Raw genomic sequence first — 25,237 nt, 5'->3', positions numbered from 1 at the left:
GGAAAAAAGTTTGTGCTATAGACTGTGTAAATGAAAGTCAGAAAAATATGAAGCATAATATTACAGTACGACCAGAGTTAACACTAAACAAATCAAAGCATTTGATGAAAAAAATGTTGAGCCTGAATCATACAGAAGTCATTTACACCCTCCACGTAAACAAAATATTCACACAATGTGGAAAAAAAAGCCACCCTAACAGGAAACTCACTCTCATATTTATACAAGCTACTTTACATAACAACAGAAACTACTGATTTTATCCAAGCAAGGCAAGAAAGAAAACAACTTGCTTTTTTTCTTTAAAAGACACATCCACAAGCAAGTAATAAGTTCTGTTTGACATGTCCAAGGGTTTGGCTTTTTTTGATTATTACTGGAATGTCCTTTGTCATAAACCACACAGCTTCAAATTCAGTTGATTATGTTATGTTATGCACTCAGAGTTCTATCAGATATATTCCCTCTTAGAAAACCCTGTGTTATTACATTCAACCAGACACTTTTTCCATCGCCAACTCTCCAAAACATGAACACACACTATTAAAAAAAAAAAAATCTGCTAGTAAGGAATAAACATGTTTCAAGAAAGAGGAAAGGAGCAGACTTGCACACAGCAGGTTTAGCCTACGATATCAGAAGATTTTTCCCCATTTTCTTCCTTTTTTTTTTAGCACCCTGAAAACAGTATATAGCATTCATGATTTCTAACCCATTCAATATCAACACTAAACAAATACTAATACTGGCATTGACGGTTTCCTAACAACTACAAATCCCCAAATTTTCTTAAAGGAAATATCATCAAATTATTAAATGTTTACATTCTAAATACACAGGGTGTTGCTGCAGAACAAAAACATTTACAGCATAGTAGAAAGAAGGGAGAGAAAAAGATGATGGGAGGAAAAACAGAACATGCTGCTTTCATTCATGTAGTGGTGATGTCAGTGCCTGCAATGGTAGTTGCAGTGACCTGTAGAGGCTCAAAGCTGGAGTGTTTTCACAGAAATCTCCTTTATAAAAAGAACCTCTGGCAAATCACTAATATATCCACAACAAAATCGCTTAGTAGAATAGTCAGTTCAAGGAATCTATAATGGAAAAGGCTGAAAGAAGGCAGGTGTCTTAAGAAGAAAAAAACATCTATCCATCAGAATCATAAGCAGTCTCCAGAACGAGCATATTCGTGAAACAATCCAAGTCAGACTGCAGAACCAAAGACAAACATCTCCTGCCCTGGTGAGAAAAACAACAGGATTAAACCTACAGCCTAAGCTCACATTTTACAGCAGTGGGAAATGGCTTTGAAAAACTGACAAAAAAAACTTAATCAAGCCACTTCCCCAAGACTTGCATACTGATAACAACTATAAATAGCTGGAGTAGCACATTGTTTAACAAGCCACAGCAAGATGGTCCATGTCTGAAAACAGAACATTTTTGAATTTTTTTTTTCCAAGTCCTCCATTATTACTGCAGCAGTACTCCAGTTCAGCAATCAGTTTTCTATATACTACTATCACCACATAGACTACAAGCAAGGCTTTTAGTACCATACATCACGTACTGAAATGCTGAGGAACGCACAGGGAAACAAAGACAAAATACTGCCCCATGGCATGCAACCATATTCCAAATTGTGTAAAAACAGATCTAGGGTTTGGGGGTAGAGAGGGCTGGGGGTTGGAAATCTTTTTTCATTCCCAAAACTGAAGAAATAGAGTATCTTATTACCCTGCCCGCTAGAAAATGGTGCCTGTATTTCGGTAAAATAAAGCTGTTGACGTGTGCAATTGTGGTCATTATTAGGGCGATCACGTTGTTTTCATTCATTCATTCAGGATTTGCTAGAGGATGTCAGCTTCTGCAGCAGCAGCTGGCTTGACCTGGAGGAGGGGGAACGAATTCCTTGCAGCGCATACAGATTACAGGGTGCACTTCTTAACGGACCATTTAGGATTTTACACACTGCACCCATTAAACCGAATCAAGCTATGTGTGCTGCTAACGAGGTTCACCGGGAGGCAAGCTCAAACAAGTTGAGTGACGGAAAAGTCATTCAGTACTAATCTACAATCTGATTTATTAAGGCTAAAATAGCCCACAGATGAAGAAGACTGAAACCACTTTCTAAAATTAAAATGTTCCCCCCAACAAAAGAATTCATATGCAGTAACAAAATACTTCACAGCTTTGCAGTATTTTTCCTTGCTTACAGGTAACTGTTTGCATTCCTCCCTCTTCAATACACCTTAAGCGTAGACTATATACACTGCACCACTACAATGTTTTCCTCCGGGTCCCCATAATCAAATAATTTAGAACGTTCATCATCAGCACCATCGCTACTCATACGCACTGACTTTTTTTCTAGTTTTCCATTAGCATTTTCCAAAGGTTTAAGAAGGAAAAAAGGAAATCTACATTTAATGCTTCATACAGTGAAAAAAACTACGATCTTTAAAAATAGAGCTTGAATGAAGCAAAACCACTGAAGCTCAGTTCCATTTTCAAGCATGCAAAACTTCTGCGTAAATCGATGATCTTTTTCAAAAATAAATTACAAAGTATCTCTATTCAGATTATAACATAATCGATTTGGTCATCTGCATAAAGATGCATAGGGCAAATTAACTATGCCAAACTGGCACTGACATTTTGCTCATTTGCAAAAAACTGCCCCTGTCCTAATGACAGATCTGCCCAAGTTACAAATACTACAGAGAGAAAGGTTTTAATACACATAAAAACTGAAGGGGGGAATTGGGGAGAAGGTAAGATTCCACTGCTACAAAACATGTTGGCACCCAGCACAGACCACAATTTGCCACAGAAATGAAACACAGTAAGACTTATGGAAGGGATAGAAAAAGCGAGGGGTATTGAACCACATAAAACGTTCCCAGAAAGAGATGATGTGAGACACCTGATAGCTACAACAGGATAACATGAAAAGTCCATTTAGTCTGATTCATTCAACTGCTAAAGTGATGGGGGAAGGACGGAGGGAGGTAAGATGGCCACTGCTACTTTAACACATTCAATAATTTAACAGACAACCTGACGCAGGTTAAGTTGCACTTGCTGGGAATCAGTTTTATATTATAAACTTTACAGGCCTATTTTGGCTGCACTGGAGGTTGGTTTGTTTGGGTTTGGAGTTGGATTTTATTTGGTTGGGATTTTTTTACAATTTCAAGGATTCAGTATTAGATATCACAAGGAGTCTGTTATTTGTTTTTAAGCATCTCAATATGGGAATTTCCTTGTTTTAGAGTCCGTACTTGAAAACATCCCATCTTTTAACTTAAGATGCTATAAAAATGCAAGTCTAAGAAACTGAGCTCTGCAGAAAGGAAGAGCGTTTGAGGCTTGGGTTTAGCACACACTTTGGAACTCGGTTGTGACACCCCAGATATAAATCTAACCCATTAACACCCCTACTAAATAGTTACAGCTGTAGACAGGGAAGCGGGTTAGTTTTAGGCTCGTTCCTCTACTACACACCTCCGCTGCCAGGGCCCGAGCTCAAGGGTAGAAAGGAGAGGGAGCACCGCCGTCAGAGCCCCCGGTGCTCGCCCCCAGAGGGACCGGGCTGGGCAGGGGGAGCCGCCGGAGGGGGACCCCTGGGCCTCGCCCCGGCTCCGGTCCTCCCGAGGCCCCGCGGATGGGAGCACGGAGGTGTTCTTCCCAAGCAGGATCTCCACCTCGACCGAGGATGACATTTCAGGGGGCGCCTCCCCCCCACCTCGAGGGAGGGCGACGGGACGAAATGTTTTTTCCCCTGTTCGGCTGCACTCCTGGCAGGGCAAACGCGGGCACGACACCTGACCCGGGTGTGGATGGGGGGAGGGGGGGAAGTGTTTTAGGACTCACTCTCGCTCCCCAAGGCTCCAGAGGGGCTGCTCCGGCCGGGCCGGGAGTCCCCCAGTCTCCCACCCCCTCTGGCCCGGGGGGAGGGCAGAACGAAGCCTCACAGCGGGTAGCAGAGCCCGGGGTGCCCGGAGGCTGGGCGGCCCCAGCCCATACGGCAGCCCGAAGGGCAGGGGAGCGGGACCGGCTTTGTCCCGGTGCTTTACCTCTGTACACGGGGGAGCTGGGGCTCCGTCTCTCAGGTGAGCTGCTCTTCCTGCTGCCGCCGGTCTCCGGCGAGCGCCGCTGCCTGCCCTTCACCCTGCCCGGCTCCGCTCCGCCGCCTCCCGCTGCCAGCGGCGGCGTCGCGCTAGGCGGTGGAGGGGGGCTGCCCCCGCCGCGACCCCCCGGCCCCGTGCCGCTGCCCACCGAGGCGGAAGGGGACCGGGTCGGGCTGTGCTGGTTGCCCCGCAGGAGCTGGTACGGGACGGTCGCTCGGATGGGCTGGAGCAGCCGGCTGGTCCCCGCCGCGCCTCCCCCGGCGCCGTTACCGGGGCCCCCGGCCGTGCCGCAACCGGCAGTGGGGGACCCGGCGGCGCCGCGCCTCATCCTCTGCGGCGGGGGTTGGTGGTGGGACGGGGGAGTTTGGGAGGAGCTGGACGAGGACATGGTGGGGATGCGCAGGACCCCGCGGGTCACTCGCTCCGACGGCTGCGGGGAACCCGAGCTCGGCCTCCGGCGCCCCGCATGCACCGGCCGCGGGGAGAGGAGGAGGAAGGGGGGGAAGGAGAGAGGGGGCGGGGCGGGACAAGCGCTGCACGGCCCGAGGGAGTCTCCGCGCCGCCTGCCCAGCTGCCCCCGGCGCTTCCTATCGGCGACGGCGGCTGCTGCTCCCACGCCAGGCTCTGGCCATCGCTGCCCGCCCCAGCGTCGAGAGCACCGGGGGCGCTGCCAAGGCCAGCGGCCGCTCACATCGTACAGCGCTGCCGGCTCAGGGTGGTCGCCGGCGGGGCGCGACGAGGGTACACGCTGCCCGAGGAGGGAGGATGGGGAGGGGGGGAGGCGCTCCCAGCCAGCTCCTGCTCCAGCTCCTGCCCCCGCCGGCGCCACAGAGTTGCAACCACCACCATCCGTTCGCCGCGCCGCCCGCCCTCCGAATGGCACCGCGCAGCCCCGGCGCCCGGCCGCGACGGGCAGGGGCGGCGGGCGCGCGCGCCCATTGGGCTACACAGGGGCGCCAGCGCAGACTCCATTGGCCAGCGGCCCTGTCGCTCTTAACACTTAGCCAATGAGAGCGTGGCAACCCGCGGCGGGGGAGGGGCGTCGGCCGGGGGGCGTGGCAGGCGGCGGTGGGGGCGGGCTGTGAGAAGTGGGATGTGGCGGCCGCGGGAGGGGCGGGGACGGGCCCGGGCTCGGGTTGGGAATAGCGGGGTAGAGCCCCCGTCGGGGGAATGGGGGACAGGAGCCCCTGAGGTCCCAAAATGCTCTTCTGAGTTCACAGTGGACTTTATGACGATGCCGACTTGACACTGACTAAAGAGAGCCAGTGCTCTGGACCGAGTCTTGCACTGCCCCTATTCCCAGAGGACTCTCTGCCTCTCCTCGCTCACTCCACTCCCTTGCGGGGACGGCTGAGAAACAGGCAACGTTTCCTGCAACAAAGTTTATTCACACCCATCAAGCCTTTAAAATATTTTTACTTCTGTTAGAAGATCAAGATGTTCTTCAAAGTCCAAAGTGTAGTTTCATCATTTCTTATATGTCTATATGGAGTTAATTTTTTTCCTAATGTGCGTCCAAAAACAGTTCTCAGAGAATGTCAAGAGAAAAACAAAGAGTTTTACAGTAATATTTTAAAAAGTGCTTTTGTTCTAGGAGAAAAAGCTCCCAGAAGATGAATTGATAACACAAGACAATGAGACAGAAACAAAATAAAGATTAGGATGAGTAGCTTAATAGCTAAGAAAATAAATGGCTGTAAGATCAGAAAGATAAGTTGAGCTGAGTCCATCAAGAAAGCAGTGTTTATGTTGGATCTGATGCAAATAGGATGCTAATGGAGCTGAAGGAAAATGCAGGGAGTCTTGCTATGTGGAGGAAGTCAGCTCAGTGTGATGGCCTCTCAGATTCAAACAGCAGGCATTAAGAGAACAAAAAGGACATGGAATATAGATAGAATTAAAATAGTTGGTGTTTCACAAGCTGTATTCTACTGTATTAGCTACTGCCTTCCAATCTAATCAATCAAAAGTGTCACACAATTAACTATATCCCTTGTACTCTTTTTTATTATATAACAAACACTCATAATGGTCTTGCACACTTCAGGTTACTACACTTACTCTATGTAACTCCAAAGCTGTCCACAGTTATCCTTATCCCTTGGTAGCACAGGAACCAGTCGATAGTCCCAGTGAGAAACTGTATTCTCGGAAAATGCTTCTATTCATGGGCTGTTAGCGAGACTTTGTTTGCACTAGCACCATGTGACGCAGTCACCGCGGTTATGTTACAGAAAGGGTTGGAATAATACACCCCACATCCACATGAACATGTGCTCAGTCAACAAAGCCACTCATATAAATTAATTTTAAGAAAAATCAGCAGCCATGTATTTTTCCATTAGTCCAATCTTTTTGTTTTCTGTTACCATGAGCCAAATTTGTTTGTATAACTGGGCTGTAGAGACTTTTTCCCCCAAGTATTTTACACTGTGCTAAATCACAGCTATGAAGTGCATCTAGTTTATTTTTTCTGCTTCAATGCACTGGAATCAAAATGGCTGGAAAGCATTCACCTGTAGTAGCCGTCTGCCCACACTGACATCAGTGGTGTTTTAAACAGTAAGCACATTTTCTTCTGTCTGTAACTTTGTCAGCTAACATTGCTGAAATGGTAATGTCTTATAGACCAAAAATCGTTCGGTGTCAGCTGAGAGAGAAGGTGCATCTTTGACTAAGACAATAGCTGATATGTTCCAGCTATTGCCAGTGCTCAGGATCACATCAGAATAAAATAAAGATAAACTAGTGTAACTCTTGAATTTATCTGTTTAGAAACTGTTTTACAATGCCTAAATTTTGCAGTTTCCATCATGTTCTTGCCCATCAAACAAGCAAGGTATTTGAGCATGAAGAACAGATGCATAAAGACAAGGTAAATGTCTGACACAAAGAAAAGCCCCAAAACAAGAACACATATACACCCCACCACACCACATCCTTACAGTCCAAACTGAACCAACATTTTGCCTGCCTTCAAAGAAACTGGAGAAGAAAAGATCAACTGAGACTGCTTCCAGTCAAATGGTTACCAGGCACATCAACAGCTGTACAGGGGAGACTTTGCTCCCCAAAAGTTATTTCCATCCTCATTCCTTCTTAACTAGAGTTAGCATACATAGTGTAACAACACAGTGCCATGTGCCCAGGAAACAGTGATTTCAGAAAAGATGAAGAAAGTATTCTTACTTGTTTCAAAGTGGAATGCCAACTGCTGAATTTTTCAGTATGTTTTTCATCTAGGTTTCAGAGTGCTTCCCTTAGGGAATAACATTACTCTGTAATATTCAGAAGATATTACAGAGAAAGTGAAGCAAAAACTGAGCTCCCATCAGAGTCTTCATATCTTTCAGAAACCCATGTTTATTTTAAATACCCTGAGACAACTTTTCAAAAGCCATATAAAAGGCATTTCTTGCTTTTCTTTTCCATTTTAAGAAACTACCTTGTCATCTGGTATGTGCTTCAGGGAGTTTATACTGGAGGTAACGGGTATTTCTGAATCTTAAATCCTTCTGGGAGACACAGACATCGTTAACAAAGCTTCTGGGAGAGGCATCCTGAGAACAGTGGAAATTATACATCACAGCAAGAGCATGAGAGCCAGGGAGTGAACTTAGGGAGTGGGGCAGCGACGGGCAAGTGTGAATCAAAGCTACACACATCTCTTCTACTATTGTCAATTGATAATAGGCTCACCTCTCAAGGTCAGAAACAGGTTTATTTGAGTGCCATGAGCCATGGAAACCGAGAAGTTACAAGCAGTCACTAGACACCGCGCAACCTTAATCCTTATTTTGTTCCTACTTCAAGGTTTTAGAGAGGAAAAACTCTTAAAATCTGGACATAGCTTTTGTTTCTAGGCATTTACCAGGTCATAAGGCCATCAATACTCTGCTCCCAGTGTATCTACTCGCTTGTTTCATTATTTTTATTCCTCTCTTATCTCCCTTTATGTTTTCTTTGCTGCCCTTTACCTACTTCACTTAGAATCAAGTCCTTTGTGACCATCTCTGAAGTATTCACACAGCACCTAAACACAAAATAGTAATGAGAAAGAGTGCATTGATCTTCACATACGTTCAGATCTATTCCCTGTGTTTCACTTATTTGCAATGAATATTCAATTGGGAATATTATATTTGGGAAGAGAGAAATAACAAGAAGAAGTACTTACATCACTGTAATATTCTGAAGGAGATGATGACGAGAAATCATTATCTGTAGCCGAAGATTAGAATAACCCCAAATGACCCAAGGTGCAGCTTTTAAATGATAAAACTGAGGCTAAAATATGCTTGCCTCGGTGGACTTGCAGCATCCCTAGGCAGGAATGGGAACACCAGCTGTAGTAAGGGCCCCTGTGTGAAATGCTCATGCTATCTGGAGCTGAACAGCTCTGCTGAAGCAAGAGTGACATGTTCTCCTAAAAAGTACGTGTCTCAAGCTGTGGAGGTGTTGGTTTAGTTTTTGGCCTCTTTTGCCTTTAAACAAAGTTCTAGCTAGAATAACCCAGGAATGGTATATATATATATATATATATATATATATATGTATGGAATTATTTTTACTACAAGGTTTCACTGCCTTCATTATCCCCACCCCATCTTGTCACAGCTCCCAAATGATGCATGGCACAGATATGATCTACTGAGATCAGCCGAGAACTCTCTATCCCCAGGCCTCTTGGGATTTACCTTGCAGTTGGGCCCTCAAATTCTCCAGGGCTGCTGATACAATGTCATTATCTCCACTGCTGACTTTGTTGACACTCGCCAGGGAAGAGACTTCCAATTCATGATGACTTTCAAGTCTCTACATGCTCAAGTTATCTTCCAACAATAAAAGGAAACCCACTCCTGAGGACTTACCTTAACATTGCTGGTCATCCAATTTAGGGCCAAACGCGATCAAGTGTTAGATTTCCTTTCCTTGTGTCTTTGTTTTCCTGGATATGGGGAAAAGGCATTAAGTAAAGGGCTGTTAAACCTATGGTCCATCAGTATTTATACTAGGTCAAATTTAGTATTTGGGAATACTCACAAACTGGAAAATTTCAGAATTAAGTTTAGCATCAAATTTCAGTCAGAAGGTATTATAGTACTGTCTTTTTAGTCAAATGCTATTGTTACTGCATTTCATTCAGTGCATAGGATTGTCGCTGTGAGGAAGGACTGCATAATGAACAAGCCAGGAAACTACAGAATAAAAACCATAAGATTTTCCCTTAAGAAAATTGAATACCTTTTTGGATAATTATCTTTTATTTCCTATCTGTCAGAAGCCCTTTTGTGATATTGAATAACTCACTTACAGCAGAATCTGCCCATTAACGTTACCTTTGTTATAAAAAAGTCTTATCTCATCTGGAATCAGACCTACTGCTACATCCTCTTCTCTTCTTTAGGAAAATAGGCCAACCACTTGGGACTTTTGAAGTACGTATTCCTTAGGCATCTGCTCTAACATAAAGGCAAACATTCAACTCATAGCTAAAATCACCAGACCTTTCCGGGCTCCGCATTCAGTCTCGAGTTTTTCTTTCTATTCATTGGTACAGGTAATTCCATTCAACACTTCCCTTTAGCTAGCAAGTTAACCATGTCAGACTGTACCCTGTGACAAGCTGAGTTTTCTCCAGCCAGCAACGCTGCCCTACATTACTACTTTGAGTTTGGTTACTTGACTTAATCACCATTTCCATCTCCCTTCCCCAGTTCATCATCTGGAAAAAAATCAAATTGGTACAGCTGGGACTAAGCCCAACTTCTTTCACAGGAGAAGCTGAGGGGTTTTGCGGGTTTGTTTTCCCTTTTTTCCATTTTTAGGCAATTGGTATGAGAACACTTGTGGACAAGTATGTGTGGTTGCTATACACCAAAGTGAAGCTGACTGAAAGAGTATAAAATGGTCAATATTCCAATAACCTGCCATGTCAAGTGTAATGGATACTTCTAGCATTTCTTTACCTTAATTTCTGTTGCCAGTCTCTTACCTGTAAAATATCAATAACAATAGCAAAATAATGCAACACTTCATGTTGCACAGACATAATAAAAGTAATTCTTCCTAAAATCACTCTCATGCTATATCACAGAACCATCTGTGAGGAAACAAATTATGTTTTCGAAGTATCTTAGGTACCTTATATTATGTACAGCAATAATACCTTGAATGGAAAAAGTAGAAACAGGAAGCAAATACCAGTAGCAATTTGAATATATTTATATTGTTATATCTATTACTAATCATACCAATATAATGAAAGAAAGGAAAAGCACCATTTCATGCAAGCAGTTACCTTGCTAAGGATGTTAGGAAAGAACAGATGTACTATATAGTACTTTGATTTAGATGATATTTAACTTTTTAAATGAGCAGCATCCCCTTAACAAGATAGATTTGAAGCCATTATGATCCATTAAAAGTGTCTGATAGTACAGTCCCTGACATCTTTCTACTAAGATTTCTTGATTTGGTCTGTATCTGGTTTTGTGTTGTTCTTTTTAAACTGCATTAGGCATGAATGCCCCTGCCACACCAGTGCCCTAGCTGTCAGGTTTGTGCTGGTGTTAATAAAGGTACATTTCAACAATTCTGATTTGAAAAGCAAATCTGAGGGTTCGGGAACTTCAGCCTTCATTTTAGAGAGTCCTTTTCTGGGTTGCTTCTACCTCTCTATTTATCCTACGTCACTATTTCTCACAAATAAAGCCTTGTTCACTACGACCTTTCCTTCTAGGCACAACAAACAGCACTATACTTTATTTGGAGCTTATCATCACTGTTCCTTTACCAGCCAAATGGGATGCTGTTGAGTGATGTGGTAGACTCCACAACTACTACTGGAAGATAAACATGCTGTCTCTGAATCTTCAAAGCAGGAGAATATTCTCTTGTTAAATAGATATTGCAGCCTGGTAAGAAGAATAAGAATCAAATGCATTAGAGAGCTGCATTACTTTAAGAATTTTAGGGTATGCTACTCTGTAAGCAATGTTCCATTCTGTACATACAACAGGTCCAGAGCAGAGTCACAGCACTGAGTCAAAAGGCTGGAAATAATTATTATTTCCAGGTAGGTAATATATTCACCTGGAGAACAAATATTTATTTGTAAATGTGTTTTGTTGGTGTGACAGCTATAAAACAGGCTTTATGAGTTTGACTAATGCTAATTTACATACAATAAAAGTGCATTTACTTAACAGTAAGGAACAAACCTGTAAAAACAAGGAAGTGTGCAGTTAGCTTAAAAGTGTACCGTTGAGGTGGCACAGTATTTAAGTGAAATATATGATGCATTTCTGTTCTAACTGCATGTTTCCTTGGATTTGTGAGTCCATGCCACAGCTTTAATTGTATTTAAAAGCAAGTTTGGGGATGTGAATTTCCTTTGTTGCTTTTACATCCCTAACTAAAATAGAATGCAAAACTTAGGCATCATTAAAAAAAAAGAGAAAGGAAAGGGAACTGCTAGCATGTCTCAGCAGCTGGGATAATCTCCCATGGGGAGAGGTGGAAACCTTATTCCATGAGTCATGTAATACCAAATAAACAAAGCACTGGAGAATAAATTGTAAGACATTAATTTTTTTGTTGTTCATTGACAGAGAGAGGACTACTTGACTTAATGGAGCTTTTCCTTTTTTTACGTTCTATAGTAGTAGAAAGCACGTACAATGTTATGGATATAGTTTGTTTCTCATTGTCATTTTGATTCTTGCTGTAATTGTAGTAGAGTTAAGGCATGAGTAACTTTAGCCCCCGGACTGTGAAGTAAAACTTTATTTGCAAGATCAAGCCCTCAAGAGTTGCTGAAATTCAGGATCCTCTTAGGTAGTGGCCATCACTGATGTAGTTACATAATAGCTTAATTACAGTTCCATAAAGGTTTTTGCACACCCGACTATCACAGGTCCTGCTATTAAATCCGATGCTTTAGTGACAAAGCCCTAAGGAAGGCAGCTGAGTAAGCTGTGTATGGTGGCATGGCATGCTCTTGGTCTCCAGTGGAATCCAGGAGACTGATAGAAGGGAACAAATAACTCCCTTGCATTGGCACAGATCCTGTCTGTAATCAAACATAATTATGGAATCACTACCAGTCAGAGCTGTTATAGTCTTGCCTGTAATCAAGAACAGCATCATTGCAACATTCATTACTCTCAAAAGTAATCTGAGATTTATGGATCCTTGGAAAGAAAAGCATTGTTTGGCATCTATAAGTGTTACTTGCCCGTAAAGAAAGTTCTTTCTCTGAGAGATCAGAGCAGTTCCAATGAAGCATATCTTTTGGATAATTTCTTCAGATTCTTCATAGTCTTAAATGACAAAATGCACACACATTACTTGAAGAAATTAAAACTGGGATATGCCAGCTGGGTAGATGTAGACACACATTATTTCCATGAGATATAATGTAACCACTATGGGTGGAGATAGAACTACTACAAATACACAGTGGGAATCAGTGTGATCATACAGAAACTGAACTCTGATGTAATTGTTCAGTTATTATAAGCCCAGGATGAAATGTTTCAAGGGGAACACCTTCTCCTGTAGTACTGAGTTATGGCTTTGGCTCTATATACCTCTCTTATTTGAGAGGTAATGTTAACCAGAAAAATGTATCTGGAAAAATTGTGATCTGTGAAATAACTCATTATAAGAAGTCAAGAGAAAGGGAATAAGAAGTGCAGTTGATCATGCAATGGTAGAAGAAGCTCTATCTCTTAATTTTGGAAAGAAAAGGGGAAAAGAAGAATTTTTTATGACTACTTAGCTCACAAGAGACAGAAGACAGCTGTGTATTCAGAAGTGGATGTAGGAGGGAAAGCAATGGGTGAAGAAAAAGCTTGTTACATTAAAAATGTTACCTCAAAAGGTTTGGAAATCCATTAATAAAACTCAAAGCTCCCCAAGGAAATTGGGTGTTTTCTTCTACTACTTACATAGGTGATCTGTAGAGTTGATCTGGAGGGCACAAGAGCTGATGCAGATTACTCCTCATACCAAGCCTCTGAGGGTAGGAGTGTCAGCTCCTGTTTGTGTATATGGCGACAGTTCTGCCAAATACTTTTCAGATATAGCAGCTTTATCAGTGAGAAAGATCTGGGCTGCCATGCAAACATAATCCTCCCAGTGGTGTGTCAGACTCAAAGAAGGGAAGAAGGGTGTGATTATCATTCCAGAGGAGCGTAATATGAACCTATGCCTCCCATTCAGTCAGGTGGTGGTTAGATCAAGGAGGCTTCTGCTCTTTACTCACTTTCTTTCTTTTCTTCTCTTTCTTTCCTTTTTTATTTTTCTTCCAGCAAACAACTTATCTTCATACTAACTTCTTTTATTATGTACATTTAATATGTCCAAAGCATGAACCAATGTCTCAAGGCACAGTGGTCCTTGGAAATGGATCTCCAACTAGACCATCAGCAGAGTATTAGGTGGATGGGAGTTTCTTGTCTTGGGATGTTGGATATTTTCTGCCTCTGATTAGCATTTTACCAATAAGTTTTCACCGAAAACAGTCTAATGGAGTCTGTCACCGTACTTTCAGCTCTGCTAAGCCTGGTGCCTCAAGATTTCACTAGCAGCTATGGTCTGGGACACACAAGCCTCCAGTCCCCATGTAAGGGTGACCCACACGTTTGATTGAACAAGTCTTAAAGATGAATGTTGTCTGTTCTGTCACTTTAAGGAAGCAGGCCCTCACCTAGTGAAATCAGGTGTGTGATCTCCCAGGTCTCCTCAACTCCTGTATATCCATTTGTTGGTTTGTTTGTTTTCTTTTTCTCACAGGAAGGACAAACACATCAAAGAGCAGATGGGAGAATGGCCATCCTCTAACCACATTGGGTAGTGCTTATTCATGAGTCATAATCCAAAAACAAATTATCTCTGTGTTTTTGGGGTTTTGTTCTGGTCTTGCAGGTCCAGTAGCAATGATGGAGTTCAGCCTGGAATTTAATACACAAAAAAGTACAGAAAAGTAGGGCTGACAAAACTCAAGATTAAACAAGTAACTACGGCATGACAACAGCAAGATCCTGATCTTTAAAACAAGACAAATTTCTGTGCCAAAGTGCCTTTCCTCACTGTAGGCTGCATACAGGAAGGAGTGAAGGCAGCTGCAACCACTTCAGTTTCAGAGATGGGGTTCCCAGTAGTCAGTCCTGCAAGAAAACACCTGGCTGGCCTTAACGAATGTAATTTTCTAGAATGTTCCCTGAGCTCTGCTGGCAGGGAAATATACCTGCCTTGTAAGGAAGAACATAAAGAGACAGTTCTCCAACAGCACATGGTTTGACTTATAAAAGCTTTCCTTAAGGGCAGAATTAATTTTATATCATAAAGATCTATTATATATTCTGCTTATACAAGTATAAAGCATTATGGTTAATTAGTTGTGGTACAGACTCCTGAAGCAGAATCTGGTTAGAGAATAAACAAAACACTCAGTCAGCTGCGACTGTGGTTAACAACTTGCACTTTCATATCACCTTTCACACTTAACTCCCTTGAAGTGATTTATGTTATGCAATCCAGTGGGCTTGAGCTTTGTGTTTTTGCTGGTTATTAGGTTTATATAACATTATAATATGGTGATCAGAAATGGTCTAAGATTCTCACACCTTTAAGAGATTAAATTAAAAATATTCTCTAACCAACTTTAATTCAACTGTTTTCTCACTTATTGGTTAATTATGATCCTATTATGTCTGGCATTGTATATACACAGAACATAAGTACTTCTCCATCCCCTTTTCCTGTCCTGATGTAGACAGTGGGAATCTCTATCTATATCACTATCCTAACAATAAGGGTGAAATCCTGAGTGTGAAAAGATTTTGGTAGAAGTGTGCAATACTGCATAGGTTTTGTTTTCAAACTATATTCTTACAGTAGGTAAATCCTATGAAATGAGCTAACATGACACAATATTAATGTCTCAAACCCTCTGACGTCTTTGAACTTGATTACTTTTTTTTGCCATCACATCATTTAGCACTAAGTCTTATTGTTGTGTATATGCTGCAACAGGTGTCTGGGCAGAGTAAGTGATTTTGGAAATCTCATCAGTGTCATGTGAGTAGAGCTAAAAAAAAAATAAAATTAGTATTATTTGTTGTGTCATGGGATATTGTACTGCTCATTGTGCATGCCCAAAAAGGCACTTCTTAAAGCAAAAATAGCTTGCAGTATTTATAAGAGAAACTGAAGAAAAAAAAACAAGAAGAAGGAAGCAAGAGTATGTATTTACTATAAACTAGATATCCATACTGTAAAATGTAGCACACAGTATATTTAAAAGTCTACAAATACATTAAAATGAGCACTCCCCACTGAAAATGTTACAGCCAGATATTATTTCTGTTTCCTGAATGCATTATGAAAGTAGTGGGATTTAAGATAACTTTGAAGGAAGGCTTTGTAGTTTTTTTTAGAGTTTATTTTGTGGTTAGTTGTCTAGAAGAAAACCTGAAAGGTGTATATGAAAGAACTTCTGAGAGACAGAGATGTATGGGCAACTGAAAATATCATTGTCAGCTTGGAACAACAAAATGCACTTTAAGATACGAGACAAAATTATAGATGAGTGCCCAGTGGATGCTCCTAACTTATATTCAAAATGGCACTGAAGGGGAATGCCAGAAAAGGATACAGAGACAGGCTGATAAAATCATAGAGAGAAATCAGGAAGGTTATCTTGACTTCAGTGTTTTTGGCTCAAGTGGAAACCAAGTATGGGTAATGAAAAGTGAAGAACTTGCATTGTAGAGATGACAGTTGCATTGATGCAATCATAAGAAATCACCTAAGAAAACACACAAGTAGAATAATAAGAGGTAAAAAAAAAGAGCCTGATGAGATATCTCTTGAAAGTTGGGATGGAGATCTGTCCTGGCTGAAAGTAAAATTAAGGAATTGACAATCATTTGAAAAAGCAAACAAGAAAAGATGGAGACTCAAGATAGGACAAGATTTCAGAGTATGATCAATAACATCACAGGCCATGGAAATGGAAGGAGTCCTGAGATTTGGTCCCATCACTAATAATGACCTCAAAAGAGCTGAGTGGAGTGTACACAGCTGAAATTAAAGACAACTTGGGAAAAGGTGAAGTCAGCAGAAAGCCATCTGTGGTCACAGTTTCAGGCAATGTATCATTTTATTTAAAAAGTTATAGACAGGAGGAAAACTCAGCAGAAATATGAGGGCAAATTAAGTCAAAAGTAGAATTTTAAAAAACATGGATGAGATAGATATCATTCTGTGTGTGTTGGGGTGTCTGTGAAGAGTTAAGACAAACAAAGAACAAGGGGAAAAACGCAAAACAAATAGAAAATTACAAAATTACTGGTAAAGGAGGAGGGCTAAAATGAAAATCTTATAGGAATTGTCAGAAAAAGGGATTGGGAGTGAGAGAAAACAGTGGGAGAGTGAATGAAAGGCAAAAGAAGATGGATTTGTTGATTAGATCTTCTCTTGAAAATGAAAGAACTGATAACATGGATAAGAAGAGGCAGAGGTGTGTGAAGCTGATTGCAGGAGAGCATTATTTAAATTAAGTGTTTGTATTTACAGATTAAATATCTTTTTGGCTTATAAACATGGAGAACTCATTACATAATTTGAATCAATGTTACAGATATGTAAAAATTTAAAAACTTCTTCCAGTCTGATGCCTGAAGTGTAAATAATACTAAGATCCTTGGACAGTGACAAAAAATTTAAATATTATCTTGAATTTGTGTGGGAACAGATTATTTTTCAAGCAAGTATCAGAGAGTCAACTTTTGTCTTTTGCCATTCAGGAAACAGATGTAGATGTGTAGATGAAAACGAAAAGACATTTTCAAAATTGTAACTCCCCAGTAGTCTCTTTCAAGCAGCAAACTTTCCAAAGAAGAGTTCTCATTTACGAACTCCGCTCAAACATTTCATTACATTTAAATTTCTGTATTTTGTTGCTATTTAGCATATATAAAAGTTAGATATGCTAAATAACACTAAAAAATCCCACTTTAATATATGCAAATAAAGAATTTTAATTGGCATTAGTTTCATAGAAACACTCAACAACTTGAATAGGTGTACAGGAGGGATGAGCCATTATGTAAAGAATAACTGTAAAGTTTTGAGATCAAAGATCCCGTTGGCTGAGCTTTTGCAGTAGCTTTTCAAGTAATGTATTTAGAAACTATAATACTTACACCAGTGTGATCAGTTTGATCCTTTGATTCACGCATTGGATTTCATGTATGGAATGGACATAGCTGTGACATCTGAGCACCATGTTAATACACTCCTCTTGCTTTCAAATGTTTATAATAGGCAGGTAGGCTCTTGGTATTGGTGTATTGGCTTTAAGTGTGCCCGTCGTCCAACACCATTTTTATGAGGATGTCTTAGTGTTTGGAAAATCCCCAATTTTCCCAGAGCTAGCACAGCCCTTGGCAGTCCAGCTGTATCCCCCAGCTCATGTGGGTTCTTGGAGCTGCTGGCACGCAGCTCCACAGCCACAGAAATAAAATATAACTTTGCTTCCCTCCCACTGCCTTTCTGCTCCGGTGCAGGGGGAAGGGAAGATATTTAGTATTGAAACGAGAAAGAGTTCAGGTAATAATAGCATTTTAGGAATAAATTATGAAGATACACATATTTCAGGCAGTTCCAACCTGCTCCTTAATTACAGCCTGTAGTGCATCACTCCTCTACACACTTAGTAGAAAAGTACTGGGCTGAGCCTATGTATAAACTAAAATGTAACATGTTCAAAGAGTAGCATAAATTGAAAGTACAGAACAAGCTGTTAAAGCCATTTAGGTTTAACTTGAAACCACCATTTGCTTTCACGATGTGCAGCATACTCACAAGCATGAAGCAGCAGCTCCAAAAAACATCGTTCTCCCACATTCCAGTGTTTATGGGTGTGCCTTAATTAAAAGGATTCTGCAGAAAAAGGAAACCTGAATCTTTAGGAGAAAAGCATTGATTATATAAGGACACTATTCCAAATTCATACAGATTCAGAAAGAAAGGGAGTTGCTTATTGTAATTACTTGACAGACTTTGAAGAAAATCAAGGAAGTTAGTTGATATGCCAAATTCTGTTATATATCAGCAATTTGGAAAGAGAAACCTTGATTTCAATGAACTGTTATCCTACCTCTAAATATTAATGGTACATCAAAAGTCTGATATAGTCCATGGTTTATTTGAGGAACAAACTTCTACAAGAAATGAATTAGATGATGAGAGTCAGAATTATGAGTTAAGTTTTATATTCACATTTCTTATTTTCGTCCTGAGTTACTTGAGCGTATGACATACACAGAGAAAATGTGTAACTATTTGCACCAATAAAACATGCCAATGGATTTCTATGAGATGCTTTTTCATGCTCTCCCAAATCAATCCTAAATGGTTCAAATTCTATATGATTTCTCAGAACATGTCTTTCGTACTGGTTACAGCACATTTACTCTGGAAAGGCAAATAAGTCCTATCTAAGGCAGTTCTGCCCTCTGAAGTGTTTATTTGTGAGTATCCTTTTTGCTAATAGTACATACTCTATATCAGTCCTTTTGCCAGTTTTTCTTCTGAACAGATATTTCCTGTCTCTCAGTCTATATTGAGATTATCTTGCGCTTCTTGTGCAGGACTAATACTGCTCTACACACAGTGGACTTGCATGGATTATCAATGGAAACAGTGTCTGCTGCACCTTGAATAAGTCATCTCTCACTTCATTTAAAATCACATCTAGAAGATCACAGAGAGCTTTTATCATGGTCCCTTTCTTGCCTTGGAACAAATCCTTCAGAGGTCCACCTACCTGGCCTCGCTCCTATACTACCTGTCCTGGAATGGTGTTTCAGTCTTGAAATAAAACACTTTGCACGAAATTATTTGCTGACAACACACACGACATATGGGGGTTTGACACACTTGGAGCCACAGCTGCAAGATGAGATTAGACCTCACTGCATAGAAACTATCAAGGTTGATTTCAAAGAAGTGTTGCAAGAGGCAAAAGTTTGCTTTTCTAATATAGGAAAATCAGAACAAAATTCATCTTTACAATGGGGCTTACTCCATAAACACTTGTTAAAATTGAGATGGCCTTTTTCTAAGGAATTTCTTGATGAAGTTGTCTCCTCTTCACAATTAAGTGTCTCTCAAATAAGTTGGTTAGATCATAAACACAAAATCTATACATTGTAAGTGATAAAATAATCTATGACACTACCTGAATAATAGTGAAACTAAGGGATTAATCTGCTCCTTGGTTTTGGTAAATGCATCATGGGTGTGAAATTGAAGCACAGCATGAGCCTTTTGCACAGCACATAACACACAGTGGTCCAGCTCACTGCTCGATCATCAGGGTGGATTCCTGGAGGATAGGCATAGGGATCAAGTGCTTGGGCTTCTCCCTCTCCCTACTGGAGAATTTGGTTCCCCCTCACCAACTAAAGAACTGTCTGGGCTGGCACATAAGGGCAGATTACAATGGAAAGGACTATTTCTGCAAAGAGGAGGAAGCCAGAAAGGATTCCTCTGAGCAGTACAGCTCACCCAACCAATGCAGCACCAATCTGCCACATTTTGCAATGGGATTCAACCCAAAAATTCTTTCCTACCTCTCTGGCAGTACCTTTTACCCCAAGAAGAGCAGCTGCATATCATCTGTTATCAAGAGAGTTGTTGCTGGCCAGGAGACTTGTTACTCCTTTCTGGTTTTCAGTTTTAATTTTCACCTGCTGTGGAGAGATAACATGAATTCCAGTTTAGCTTGACAATCCTGCCTGCACAGGTGTGCTGTAAGAATACCACTGTGGTGTTCAGCTGGGTGAATGTTTTAGATGACTACAGTAATTATCAAAAGTACCAGGTTTAGTTACCCCCCACTTTAATCTGCATCAGATTTGCTGAATAGTTTCAGCTGACTTTCCCCCCTAGATAAATAAAGCTGGAGGAGGAACCAAAAAGGCTCATGCCTTGTTTGATGCAATGCCTGGTACTTGAATGATGCAGAACATGGGAGCTGTACAGCCAAGACCTTCCTTTTCATGATATTATTTGAACTGAAATTTTTGATTTCCTACCTAAACTAGTCCTCTAACTACCATGTTATATTCCTTTTCTAGGTGAGGTCCCCAGTACCTGCTCCTGATACTGATGTATTTTGTGTATGTAAGTAAATATCCAGGGTGGAGCAGCACCTCTACAGGCAGGGCAGGGTGAAGGCCATCACCTTGAAGGTGTCCAGCTGCATGTTTCTCTGTCCTCCTCACCAGGGAAAGGAGACAAGAGCCAGAGTCTCTCCTTCTCTGTCATCTTTCTTTCCATCCCTTTGTTCCTTTGGTAGAGGAGAAAAAAAAAACACATGAGGACCAGAAGTACAGGGTTGGACTCTGACTGACTCATTCATGCATTTTATGTAGAGGGAGGATGGAAGAGTTGCAGCAAGGGAGATTGAGGGAGATTCAGCTCTAAATATCCTGTCTTCTGAGACTGGAGGATCCCTCCAAATTTAACCCAGGTTCTCGCATCTCAGTGGGTGAAGCAGCATGACCATGCAGCTGTTTAGCAGGGGGAACACCCAGCTCCAGATTTCTGAGCTGAGTGCTTTGATTCCTCTTGTTCTAGCTACTTCTAAATAAAATAAGCAATTTCCTGTCAAAAGGAACAACTTATTCAAATTGGGACTTCTCCAGTTTTTCTTTTCATCACAAAAAAAAGAGAAAAGGAAATATTTTGGGTCAATCTAAACAAATTTAATTTACTTTTTCTGTTTGGCAACTGATAAAAAAAATTGCACAGTTCTAGTTCCACTGATATCACTCAATAATTTTCATAAATATAGCATTTAATTTGAACTCTAGAAAGTGTTAGCACAGGAAAAAAAATCCCTAGGATACAAAAGTATGCCTAGATGTTTTCTCTCAGTACCAGTTGTGTCAGTCAAATTAAGCCATCTGTAACATCCTTGTAACCTACAATTTCTAAATTCCCATCCAGCTACACCTAGGCCACTCCTTTGTTTCCAGTAGCATTAGATAGGATTAGATGAAGAAGGAATCGAGTCTTCAAAGTTAATTAAAATATTGTTGATGTTGATTAGGAAGGCATACTTTGAAACTATAGGTAAAGAGATTTAGGTGCTCAGTGTGGGGCACTGGTGCTCTGGCTTTCAAGCTCCTGACCTATGGAAGAAAAATGCCTCAGATTTCTCATGGCAGTGAACCTGTGAGCTAAACACAGAGTGAAGTATGGCTGCTTCAGCTTCCCCTGGAGGCTCTCAGCCTCTCTTTTCTCTGGAGGCCCCATCTTCTCAGTCTGGTGCTGTTACATCTTTAATAAGATCAATAATCTTTCTCAGCTTTAGCAGCTTCATGAATTCTGATTAAGCCCTGGGACAGTGGCTGTGTATTAAGAATAATAGGCAAGAAGAAGACACTAGTGTCTCAGTCCATGAGATGATAGTTTCTTCTTTAGGCAAACTGTTATTGATGTGATCTTGGGTTTTCTTAGCATGGCCTCTGTAAATAAAGTGCTAGCACACAGTACACTTACTGTTTGGCTCCTTTTCCCTGCAGACCAATTTTTTCTGTGGAAGACTTACTCTAATTGTTCCATGACTACTAATGTGTTTAATTAAGGCTCACGTGGTTAAGTCTTCAATGAGAAAATTAGATATGCTTACAAGAATTAATATAGTAAGAAATCACAAAGCTACAGTCAGGAACAAAAAATTGGAATGGTCTCTAGCACTGCTTTTCAACCATAAAATCAGTGTGTGAGCTTCTGCACGTCATTAAAATTCAATTAAGTATTTTGGGGAAAAAAGCCTGGCACTGACAGGATACGTCATCTGACCACAGGAAGCTGTGCTGACAAAAATTCATAAAGTGGAAATTGGAAACCCATACTCTGAAGCTTTCCTACATTAACAGTTTAGTGTCCAACTATGTAATATATAATTTATGAGAATTCTCTAATGTGATCTAGACTTCCATATTTTGCAATTTATTATTCTTATTTAGGAAGAAGTGAAGACCAAACTATTCTCTCTGATTTCTGAAGCCATTTTTTATCATTTTTAATATATACATCTCGTGGTAATTTTCCAAAGACTCCACTTTGCAAAACCCAATTTTCAGTTCTCACTAGTAGGTTCACTTGGGCTCAGTTCTTGGCCATAGTTTTCCTTTTGAAGATGGAAATTTTCAGGGAATTAGGCATTTGGGGTGGGGAATGATGCAATTGTGCAGAAAAGTTGAATTACTTCACTGCCTTTTGAGAAACTGTCATCTAACTGCAGTTCTGGAATGATTCCTATTGTCAACTTTTGAGATTTTATGTAGCCAAAAACATCCACAAATCTTGTTTCCATATGCCAAATGTTTTGTTTTCTACAGTGTTATATATACTTTGTGTCCTTCTGTGACTACAGTAGTACCTAATTATCTTGGTTTAACAACTTTATGGGGTTTGTGTATTTAAACACTTTCACTTCTGCTACTTTTTCTGAAATGGGCTATGTGGAAGAATATTCTTTGTAAATCCCGCTTTTGTTTTCTAATATCTACAACTAGCTGTAAGTATCCTCTCCATTAGGAGCCTTGAGAGATACAATACATGCTCAAAATACTATATTTGGGAGTAAACCTATGATGGAACAAGAATAAAAAAAATCTTTAATTGGGAAGGAATCTATGCCTTTAAAAAATAGAAAGGGAGGAGAGTGGCCAGAGAATATGAAAACATTGACTAGGCTAACAGGCAGTACCTTACTGTTTGAAAATATGCAGGAATGCAAGGAGAAGGAGCAGCTGGTGAGCCCTCTGGTAGCTGCCATGGAGAAGGTGACCGTGTCCTTCAAAGCAGTTACCTCTACAGTTAGATTGGAAAGCAGATATCCACAGCCTTGGGGAATAGCTTGCAGCAGGATAAATATTCCACAGAGATGAAACTAGGGGAAATTGAATCCAGAAACAGGGAAACTAAAAGTAAATGGAAAAGTAAATAAGGAAAGGTGAAAGAATAATCAGTGTGTAGTGATTAATAGAGATATTTTTTTCCAAGTTATTTCAATCAAGATGCAAAACCTTCCTCCATTAATTTCTATTTGCATTTTAAAGTAGTTAGACAGCTTGGACTCCAGGTATCTGGAAGAGGACTAACCTGCTTCTGGTCAGTTCAAAGGTGACATAGAAGTGTATTCAAAACATGTTTGTTAAAAAAGTAAACTCCACTGAAATTTACTTTAAACTTTCCTACGCTGTTTTTCCAAGAACTGTCTGAGTTTTCTGTAACTGAAAAATAGAGGTGGTGGTGTGGGAAAGCTGAATTTTAGGGTACTTAGTATTTTATACGTAAGTGTTTTTATGTTGCCTTTTTTTTCTTTTAATAATAACAATAACACTCCTATTGATTGTCTGGGTCTTTCATACAGCAAGAAGAAAAAAAAAATGTTTAAAAACTACACTGTACAAGCCTGAGTACTTACCACTACTTTAAAGTCACATTAGAAGAGAATGACTCTTGAGCTGATGGTGTTCTTACAGATCCCAGTATGACAACAGGTGAGAAGTGCCAGAAAGGTCTATAACAAAACCAAGGACAAAGATGAGGACCTAATTCTGACCAGCACACCATTAACTTCAGTGGACCCTTACTTACAAGAACTCAGTTTATGGTGTTTGAGCACAACTGCTTTTTTCTCACCAGTTCCACACACAGAGACAAAACAGCTTTGCCAGTGGTGCAAAATAAAGGAAATTTCCCTCTTTGTCCTTTGTAAAGATTCCTGTTTCCAGCTTAATTTAGCTTATGCTGCTTTACATGTGCAACAAGGTTTAATTACATAGAAGCCAAGATGAAATGAGGAGCCTGGTAACCATGGAGATTAGAGATCAATAATATAATACTATTTGTTTGTAAATTATCCATAGCCTGCATATGCTTTTGTAAAAGGGAATAGGGAAGTGAAATCCAGGCAGCATGCTCAATTTATTATTTTTTTCTAAAATGAAATGTGATTATGCTTTCGGGGGTTGACCACCTTCCCATTAATAATGTTATTTTCAAATTGTTCTATACAGTATGGATTAGGGGAGATGACTGTTTAGAGGAGAAATATAAAGCTTTTCAATATAGAAGCCATATAAATATATGAGTCAAACAAAGCTACATATATCAATATAGGACTCTTAAAAAGCTACATCTGAAGGCTGTATAGTGAAAAGTGCTTCTTCTTTGGACCTTAGTAGGCACTAGCAGGCTGTGTTATGTTTCATGGTGTGATTAGGGAAAAGTTATGAAAGCATGTGTACGAGATACAAAACACAATTCACAGTCCTAATTCTTTTCTCATCTTGAAGCTCACAAATGGTGGAAGTCATAATTTAAAGGCTATCTCAGATAGTGATGGTGAAGAACCTGGAGGAGATTTCAAAACTTGATAGTTACTTTTCCTTTTGGATAGCTAAGACATTTTTTGACTAAAGATTGTTTATCTTCCTCCTTGCTTTAAATGAAGCAACTAATCAGTTTTACTGAGAATATTTTCCACTAGTAATTCAATAGTCATCAAAATTTAAACTCTTCACATGCTTTACTATTCTGGTAACTTTCAACTTGTAGGGAAAATAATTGTTTGTCATTAAAATAGCTTTCAGTGTTTTGTTGTAGTTTGTTTTCAAAATTACTTTGTCAAAAATGAATATTAGAAGCGGAAAAGACATTTTACATTATTTTACACTTTTAAGTAATGCAAGCCCAGAAGTGTTTCACTCCATGTTGTATTTGTTTTCTTTCAATTTGAAATAGTAATTTTAAAAAATCTTCCAAAAATGCAAAATCTATCTCCACAACACTTACACATATAAAAGGCAAAGTCTGGAGAAATAAGAGCAATTTCAGAATAATTTATTTTAGTGTTTCAGTATACCCAGAGAGCAAATGAATGTAGGAAACTAGATAATATTCTTGAATAGAAGTATTGTTATCTGATCTGCATCAAGAAGCTAAGAGGATAACTGATTTTATGACAAATCCCACTTTTGTAGCAATTATATAATTATTAT

General features: G+C 40.3%; 1 protein-coding gene across 2 annotated transcripts in view; it reads right to left on the bottom strand.

Annotated features, from left to right (window-relative positions):
• GLCCI1 (glucocorticoid induced 1) overlaps positions 1-5,036 on the bottom strand; it is a 52,450-nt gene extending 47,414 nt beyond the window's left edge. Inside the window, exon 1 of one of the 2 annotated variants that reach the window (XM_027684647.1) lies at positions 4,083-5,036. In XM_027684647.1, the coding sequence (XP_027540448.1) occupies positions 4,083-4,524 (442 nt within the window). In that variant the 5' untranslated portion in view covers positions 4,525-5,036. The remainder of the gene's footprint in view (positions 1-4,082) is intronic. The other variant, XM_027684646.1, reaches the window with a different exon arrangement.
• Between the last annotated feature and the right edge of the window lie 20,201 nt (positions 5,037-25,237).

The sequence above is a fragment of the Neopelma chrysocephalum genome, unplaced genomic scaffold, assembly GCF_003984885.1.
Source record: "Neopelma chrysocephalum unplaced genomic scaffold, ASM398488v2 Primary Assembly neopelma1_67, whole genome shotgun sequence".
Taxonomy (NCBI): Eukaryota; Metazoa; Chordata; class Aves; order Passeriformes; family Pipridae; genus Neopelma; species Neopelma chrysocephalum.
Note: the sequence above shows the minus strand (reverse complement) of the source record. Positions and strands in the feature narration are given on the sequence as shown.